General features: G+C 35.4%; 1 protein-coding gene across 1 annotated transcript in view; it reads left to right on the top strand.

Annotated features, from left to right (window-relative positions):
• Nucleotides 1-317: 317 nt before the first annotated feature.
• Nucleotides 318-10,038, top strand: part of LOC128226340 (neuronal acetylcholine receptor subunit alpha-10-like) — a 37,575-nt gene continuing 27,854 nt past the window's right edge. The window contains exon 1 of the mRNA XM_052936222.1: nt 318-404. Within this exon, the coding sequence (XP_052792182.1) occupies nt 365-404 (40 nt within the window). The 5' untranslated portion in view covers nt 318-364. The remainder of the gene's footprint in view (nt 405-10,038) is intronic.

Here is a 10,038-nt window from a genome sequence, read left to right as displayed (position 1 = left end):
TGTTTAGTGGAAGCATTGCTACTCACGTATGGTTTAGCGTTCGGTATCGTTTTATGAAGATAATATTGATATCTAATATTCTAAATAGGAAGTACTATTAAAAATGATTATCCAATTACAGAAAGGAAAAATACACCGAGGTGCGTTTATTGACGTTCACTATTAAAAGTACTGGCTCTCACCGGGCTCAACCCTATCAGGTTATATTTATGCTTGACGGTTGGAATCATATTGATGATGGCCGGTGTATAATTAATCTGTTTTCCATATCAATTTGCTTGATTATTTAAATCATTGAGGATTTGCTGCTGCTTTCATTTTGAGGCACTCATGTATATCTCTTGACGCAGTTTCACTTTTCAGAATGGCTCTATTGGTTGTGATACTAGTGGTTGTTATATTAGGTAAGTACCTGTTTTTTTGTTCTATTTGTACAATGGACACTTTGTTTTAAGGTGCACTTCAGTGTACATGAATTTTGTTCGTTAAAGATGCACTCTTCCTCCCAAATAAGATTTACCTTAATTAATATTATTGTTTTAATTTTCAAAAACAAATGAATAAATGTCGAAAACAATAGTTCTTATGAAGGATAATTTGAAAGAAATGAGCATAAAACACGTCATTTCTACCTTATAAGACTATAGTAGACCACAGTTAATATTTTAGCATTCACCAATCATTTTATATTTTTGCGCTATCTGCTATTAAATACACGGTTACAATCTTGTTATCAGTAATTAATACTTTCCATAAATGCATTATTTAGTAAGTAGTTAAAGGTTTATCTGTCAAAATTGTTGTCTGTTATAAATGTGTATGTATTGATTTTGAATAAGAGTGTCACTTTAAGTATTTGAATAACTACTAATATTCAAAAACAGTATGGGGATAAATGACAAAAACGACGCCTCGCAATTTAAAATCTATATTATTTTTTAAATAGAACTTTAAACAATACATAGCGCATATGATTTTTCGAAACAAATTCAAGATATTGCCATACCCATCTTTTTGTCGTTGGCGTCGTTGCGCAAATTATTTGGTCATAGCGAGATATCCAAATGCAACTTGCTGTTCTTTAGTCATAGCGAGATATCCAAATGCAACTTGCTGTTCTTTAGTCATAGCAAGATATCCAAATGCAACTTGCTGTTCTTTAGTCATAGCGAGATATCCAAATGACACTTATCATACTATGGTCATAGCGATATATCAAATTGCAACTTGGTGTTTTTCGGCCATAGCGAAATTTCTAAATGCAACTTGCTGTTCTTTGGTCATAACGAGATATTCAGATGCAACTTGGTATACTTTGGTCATAGCGAGATATCCAATTGCAACTTGCTGTTCTTTGGTCATAGCGAGATATCTAAATGCAGCTTGGTTTACTTTGGTCATAACGAGGTATTCAAATGCAACTTGGTATACTTTGGTCATAGCGAGATATTCAATTGCAACTTGCTGTTCTTTGGTCATAGCGAGATATCTAAATGCAACTTGGTTTACTTTGGTCATAGCGAGATATCTAAATGCAACTTGGTTTACTTTGGTCATAGCGAGATATTTTAAATGCAACTTAATATACTTTGGTCATAGCGAGATATTTTAAATGCAATCTGGTACACTTTGGTCATAGCGAAATATTGAAATGCAACTTGGCATACTTTGGTCATAACGAGATATTCAAATGCAACTTGGCATACTTTGGTCATAACGAGATATTCAAATGCAACTTGGCATACTTTGGTCATAGCGAGATATTCAAATGCAATTTGGCATACTTTGGTTATAGCGAGATATTCAAATGCAACTTGGCATACTTTGGTCATAGCGAGATATTCAAATGCAATTTGGCATACTTTGGTCATAGCGAGATATTCAAATGCAATTTGGCATACTTTGGTCATAGCGAAATATTGAAATGCAACTTGGCATACTTTGGTCATAGCGAGATTTAAAATGCAATTTGGCATACTTTGGTTATAGCGAGATATTCAAATGCAATTTGGCATACTTTGGTCATAGCGAGATATTCAAATGCAGCTGGGCATACTTTGGTCATAGCGAGATTTAAAATGCAACTGGGTGTTCTTTGGTCATAGCTAGATAATTAAATGCAACTTGGCATACTTTGGTCATAGCTAGATAATCTAATGCAGCTGGGTGTACTTTGGTCATAGCGAGATATTCAAATGCAATTTGGCATACTTTGGTCATAGTGAAATATTCAATTTTAACTTGGTGTACTTTGGTCATAGCGAGATATTCAAATGCAATTTGTTAAACATGTTAGCTGTGTGAAGTTAGCTAAACATACGACATTGGACATTGGACATTCAAAATCGAGTGTTGTGCTGGCACGAAATTGGACATTGGACATTCAAAATCGAATGTTGTGCTGGCACGACATTGGACATTGGACATTCAAAAGTGAAAGTCGTGCTAGCACGACATTGGACATTGGACATTCAAAATCGAATGTTGTGCTGGCACGACATTGGACATTGGACATTCAAAAGTGAAAGTCGTGCTAGCACGACATTGGACATTGGACATTCAAAATCGAATGTTGTGCTGGCACGACATTGGACATTGGACATTTAGAAGTGAAAGTCGTGCTAGCACGACATTGGACATTGGACATTCAAAATCGAATGTTGTGCTGGCACGACATTGGACATTGGACATTAAAATGTGAAAGTCGTGCTAGCACGACAATGGACATTGGACATTCATAATCGAATGTTGTGCTGGCACGACATTGGACATTGGACATTCAAAAGTGAAAGTCGTGCTAGCACGACATTGGACATTGGACATTCAAAATCGAATGTTGTGCTGGCACGACATTGGACATTGGACATTCAAAATCGAATGTTGTGCTGGCACGACATTGGACATTGGACATTCAAAATCGAATATTGTGCTGGCACGACATTGGACATTGGACATTCAAAAGTGAAAGTCGTGCTAGCACGACATTGGACATTGGACATTCAAAATCGAATGTTGTGCTGGCACGACATTGGACGTTGGACATTTAAAAGTGAAAGTCGTGCTAGCACGACATTGGACATTGGACATTCAAAATCGAATGTTGTGCTGGCACGACATTGGACATTGGACATTCAAAAGTGAAAGTCGTGCTAGCAGGACATTGGACATTGGACATTCAAAATCGAATGTTGTGCTGGTACGACATTGGACATTGGACATTCAAAAACGATTGTCGTGCCGGCACGACATTGGACATTGGACATTCATAACCGAATGTTGTGCTGGCACGACATTAGACATAAGACATTCAAAAGTGAAAGTCGTGCTAGCACGACATTGGACATTGGACATTCAAAATCGAATGTTGTGCTGGCACGACATTGGACATTGGACATTCAAAAATGAAAGTCGTGTATCAACTTGCAGGAGTCACGATGCACAGAGAGACGCACTATTGTGCAGTACTTCAATCAGAAACTTTTGGAAACGTGTGGAATGACGGGCTGGTCGGACAGCTAGGTCCATTACCACACGACCTGCACACTTGGACACCGTCTCACGCTATTTTTTGTCAAGTGTAGAAGCATTCAAGTTTATTTTTTTTCTCAAGAATCACATTATGTAGCCTATTAGTATCTTCCATGGCCGAGAGTGTAAGATGGGTTCAGCCCAACCCGAGCGTAGGGTCTTTTGCGGAAACGAGGTTAACCTGTTTCCGCAGAACACCCTGTGCGAGGGTTGGTATGAACCTATCTTACACGAGCGACTATGGTAGATGTTTTTCTCTCTCACCGCAGTTAAACAAAATAATGTAAAAATGTATTTTATCGCTGGAACTTTTATGTGCGTAGTGAAAATAATGTGCGCATAGATATATGATAATTCCTGGTTGTCATAGATATTCGCGCAGTGATTCAGATTATGTTAATAGTCAAATCGTTCTTTAAATAGTTCTGGATGCAGCAAAGTGAAGGCAATAAAAAAGAGTTCCATACGGGTACTTGTTTATCTTTGCCCGTTGGGAAGATAAGAATTTCACGCATGGACAAATGTTTGAATCTACTGTTCCAATGGTTTATGCATTGACAAGTTTAGCTGTGTGTATGTTGCCTTAAGTAACATCCATTGTTATTGAGAGTTGTATTAAAACAATCCTTTCGATTGATATACATACATATTCCCATGTAAATGCAGACACATTCATTAATGTAATATAATTATTCTAAAGCTCTGTAGATAAACACATACTGAAGTGCACATTTGTTGGGTTTATATAATTATTTGCGCTTCGTTTCCTTTCAACCCTTTTACCATTGTCAGTTCTGCCCAAGATGCCATTTCCAATGGCTCTGGTGTCACATTTTACATGTATAAATTGTATATTCTGTAAAACCTATAAGAACTTATGTCGTATGTGATGAAGACGTCATTTTGAATTCTTTAATGTCGATGCGATTGATTATAAAACGCTTTGTGTAATTCTGTCGACTTATAAATATCAAAAAGGTTTATCGAACACAATTATTTCATATAAACTTTATCAAATGAAGACGACGTAGCATGTTCGACTAACTGAGTCGATAAAAAAACAAGTCGACGGGCAGGAATAGGTTACTTTATCGACTCATTGACAATATTTTTTTGTGTTTACGTAAAACCAGATAAAAAAGATGTACGGACGATTACATTTATACTTGTAGGAATCATCAATGCATGTCTATATTTTCCATATGTCATTATATACTGTGGATATAATTATCTTCACTTCCTTTATAAATGGTACTAGATGTGTAGCAGTGGTGTGTAAACAATTAAGCTTATTAAAAATATGCCATTTTGAAAGCATTATCACTGTTTGTCTACATATAATCCACGACCATTCATAAGTATATTCATTTGAATCTTTCTCTGCATATGTGACATCTTATATATCTGAAGCATGCTTAAGTTTCAAATATTTCGATGGAATCGTCATGACAATGCTCTCTTGGTGCTAATAAATTTTATAATGGTTCATTGCTTTGTGATCTCTGACCCTTTTCAAATAATTTCAAGACAATATCTCAAACAAACAAAAAATCCGAATATTGCATGCCATCAAAATTAATTTAAAGTCGGTAAAAAAAACATTCATTCATAAAACATGTCAAACATTGATTTGAATGTGCTAACTGCTAGCACGACTTTCACTTTTGAATGTCCAATGTCCAATGTCGTGCCAGCACAACATTCGATTTTGAATGTCCAATGTCCAATGTCGTGCTAGCACGACTTTCACATTTGAATGTCCAATGTCCAATGTCGTACCAGCACAACATTCGATTTTGAATGTCCAATGTCCAATGTCGTGCTAGCACGACTTTCACTTTTGAATGTCCAATGTCCAATGTCGTGCCAGCACAACATTCACTTTTGAATGTCCAATGTCCAATGTCGTGCCAGCACAACATTCGATTTTGAATGTCCAATGTCCAATGTCGTGCTAGCACGACTTTCACTTTTGAATGTCCAATGTCCAATGTCGTGCTAGCACAACATTCACTTTTGAATGTCCAATGTCCAATGTCGTGCCAGCACAACATTCGATTTTGAATGTCCAATGTCCAATGTCGTGCTAGCACGACTTTCACTTTTCAATGTCCAATGTCCAATGTCGTGCCAGCACAACATTCGATTTTGAATGTCCAATGTCCAATGTCGTATGTTTAGCTAACTTCACACAGCTAAACATGTTCCAAATATATTACGCACATACAAAGCAATGTGCATACATCAGCTTTAATGATTGTCGAATTATACTTCTTGTTCTCCTGAAACTCGGCCATGGTGTTCGCTCCACGGAATGTATGTGTTTTAGTGATATTATATTGTTGCAAACTAGTGTCGCTTCTGGCCATTTTATTTGTAATGCTTAGAACTCATCCATGAGGGCTGTATAAACCACTTTCTATATATACTATATGTAATATCCTACGTTTGTAGATCTACATTTTTTTAAAAGGTCGGGTGGAAAACCCTTGTAAATCAAAGATACGCAATCTTACAAGTTTACAAGTTTTTTGGTACACTTAGCACATACATACATGTGATATAAGTATATATGCAATAGGATACTTATTACTAAATAACCAAGCTTTGGGTTGTTGCCATCAGGGGGAAGAAATAGTGTGGAAAAGTGGTGACACATTTATCAAAAGGGAATACATGCTTCTATGATTATTTTATAGTATTATTATTTGAAATGCCGGGTGGGTTTTTATAATGATTCATTATAATAGCTAAAAATTTGCCTTATTGAGTTGTTTCATTGTTTCCATTCATAAGAGATTCGAGACTAAGACAATTTGTGTTTATGTGGAATCGACCTGGAATTTGTTTTTTTCGTAACTGATTAAAACAACTACATTTGAATAAGTACTGAAATTCGTATCCGATCTCTCCAGAATTACAAACATTGCAAATTCAATTGTTACGTTAAATATTAGCCCATCTAAGTTTTTCAATAGGAAGATGATTGTTACACATTCTAAAATTAACTAATTGTTGTACAAGGTAGGGTGACAATATGTCAAAATAATGTTCATGTTTATGTTCATGTTTGTTTACGGTACTTTAGACATTTATCCATACAAAGCTTAAACCACTTTCATCTAGAATAGACTTTACGAATGTTAACCAGTTTTAGAATTTTGAACATAGTCAGAGTACATGAATTTATAGAACAACGAAGAATGTTTATCAGTATTTGATATCATGTTATATCAAAAGCCAATAATTCGTTTCATGATAACAGTAGAAATGGGATATCTCCCGAGGTTCCATATGGCATATTATATGAGGAGTACTACGCTTAACAAGCAATATATTTTTATGAAGTCGGTATGCATGTTTTCTTTCAGGTTAACGTCTGAGTAACCCCATACTTTACATCCATAAATATGAATTGAGAGAATAGTTAAATCAAACAATTTAAGATGGCAATTCATAGATAAATCTAGATTTCTAGCTTTTCTGTATAGACTAAATAAGCTTGCCCGTTCAGCTACATGTTTTAGCAGATGTAAACTGTCTGTTTTTAGGAGAAGTTTTCCAAGAAATTTAAATGTATCGAACACCTCGATTTGGTGGTTATTTATGATAAAGTTTCTTTTTCTGCGGAAACGATGTCCAAATACCACCATCTTAGTTTAATCAAAATTTATATCTAATTTCCATTGTGTGCAATATTCGTTAAAAGTATTAAACACTGATGTGAGATATCCCTCTGTGTCACTACAGTGTCATCAGAATATAATATAACAATTAGATTTATATACATGTCGAAATTATCACCAGAAAGGACTAAACTTATGTCATTGTTTGTCAATAAATAATTCTCTAGATCATTTAAAAACAGAGAAAAGGTATCGGTGAAAGATTTTCACCTTGGCGTACAACTCTAGCACAGGGAAAAAGGTATGACATCTGATTATTGACAGAAATACAAGATTTGATACCACTATACATATTTTTTATAATTGTTAACATTTTTTCCATTTACACATTAATTTACTCCAGAGGCCGGTTTTCCATATGGAGTCAAAAGCTTTCTGAAAACCAATTAAACAACAGAACAAATTTCAGCTAATGTATGTAGCACAAAAATTTGGTCAACAGTAGTGTGTTTTTTTCTTAAGCTCGCTTGATTTTCATTGAGGAGATTATAGCATTCTAAGTAATACGTATTAATTTAGCCTATTGTTTAAAACATCAGTAAATTCTTTTCCAACACAACTTAAAATTGTTATGGATATAGTATTGAGGATCATCTTTATCTCCTTTGTTTTTATAAATTGGTATAATGGAGCCAATAAGCCAAGATTCAGGAATCCAACAAGTGTCAAAGACTATGTTAAATAACTTATTGTACAAAGGCATTAACAGATCACACGAAGCTTTAATACGAGGTATATCGTATATTCATTTGATATCCTTATCAAGACAAGTAGCCTTGCCAAAATTTAATTTATTTATACAAACAATAATTTCATCAATTGTAATTTCATTGTTAAGATTATGCTCACATTTGGAAATTCAGCTTCAACATGCTCATTTGCATCTACGTTATGAGCATTTTTAAAGTCTTTAAAGAAATCGAAAAATACATCAAGGTTAACATCATCAGTCTTATTTCTAGTGTTTAAACTGTTTATGTAATTCCAATCATCTTTAGGGGACTTATTACGCATATTTCTCTGCATGTCTCTTTAATGTGCTACTACAGATTTTCTAATGATTGCCTTGTATGCGCATCTATTAAATTGGTTTATACACTTGTAGGCCAAACTGTTACATTGTGATTAAAGACATACTTAATCGTATTTGTTTAATTGAAAATAAATGATTGATTCCTTTCACTCTGAAGAAGTTCACAATAACGTTCCCTGTCTATTACCGTCTTGTGTCGCTTAATAAATGAATAATTAATTGAAATGATATTTATCAATAAGATCTGACGCAATTTGTATTTGCCTTATGCATTTCAAAACATTCCAATTTATTTTTTATTAAAATTAAACATTGTATTAGGTGCGAAAATAACTAACGTTAGCTCACTTCTTCCATATTGATGTAAGATCAAATTATATACATTATTGAACGATATTGGTAAAAAAATCTATAACATTGTTAATAGCTGAGGCTAAATTCAGACGAGTGGAAATACGTAAAATTGCTAGTCTTGGTGGTGCACTCATACGCCCTAATCTCACAAAAATCACAATAGTTAATCTCACACAGGTCACAATACCTGGTTTCACACAGGTCACAATACCTAATCTCACACAGGTTACAATACATAATCTCACAAAGGTCAAAATACCTAATCCCACACAGGTCACTATACCTAGTCTCACACAGGTCAGAATACTTAATCTCACACAAGTCACAATACTTGATCTCACACAGGTCACACTACATAATCTCCCACAGGTCACAATACTTAATTACACACAGGTCACAATACCTAGTCTCACACAGGTCACAATACCTAATTTCACATAAGTCATAATACCTAATCCCACACAGGTTACAATACCTAGTCTCACACAGGTCGCAATACATAATCTCACACAGATCACAATACCTAGTCTCACACAGGTCACAATACCTTATATCACACAAGTCACAATGCCTAATCTCACACAGGTCACAATACCTAGTCTCACACAGGTCACAATACTCAAAATACCTAGTCTCACACAAGTCACAATACCTAATCTCACACAGGTCACAATACCTAGACTTACACAGGTCACAATACCTTATCTTACACCGATCACAATACTTAGTCTCACACAGGTCACAAAACCTAATCTCACACAAGTCAATATACCTAATCTCACACAAGTCACAATACCTAATCTCACACAGGTCACAATACCGAACCTCACACAGGTCACGATACCTAATCTCACACAGGTCACAATACCTAGTCTCACACAGGTCACAATACCTAATCTCACACAAGTCACAATACCTAATCTCACACAGGTTACAATACCTAGTCTGTCAGAGTCTGTTGATGCATGAGTAGTCTGTCAGAGTATGTTGATGCATGTGTTGTCTGTCAGAGTTTGTTGATGCATGAGTAGTCTGTCAGAGTATGTTCATGCATGAGTAGTCTGTCAGAGTATGTTGCTGCATGAGTAGTCTGTCAGAGTATGTTGCTGCATGTGTTGTCTGTCAGAGTATGTTGATGCATGAGTAGTTTGTCAGAGTATGTTCATGCATGAGTAGTCTGTCAGAGTATGTTCATGCATGAGTAGTCTGTCAGAGTATGTTCATGCATGAGTAGTCTGTCAAAGTATGTTCATGCATGAGTAGTCTGTCAGAGTATGTTGCTGCATGAGTAGTCTGTCAGAGTATGTTCATGCATGAGTAGTCTGTCAGAGTATGTTTATGCATGAGTAGTCTGTCAGAGTATGTTGCTGCATAAGGTGTCTGTCAGAGTATGTTGCTGCATGAGAAGTCTGTCAGAGAATGTTGATGCATGAGTAG

This window comes from Mya arenaria, chromosome 3, assembly GCF_026914265.1.
Source record: "Mya arenaria isolate MELC-2E11 chromosome 3, ASM2691426v1".
Classification (NCBI taxonomy): domain Eukaryota; kingdom Metazoa; phylum Mollusca; class Bivalvia; order Myida; family Myidae; genus Mya; species Mya arenaria.
Note: the sequence above shows the minus strand (reverse complement) of the source record. Positions and strands in the feature narration are given on the sequence as shown.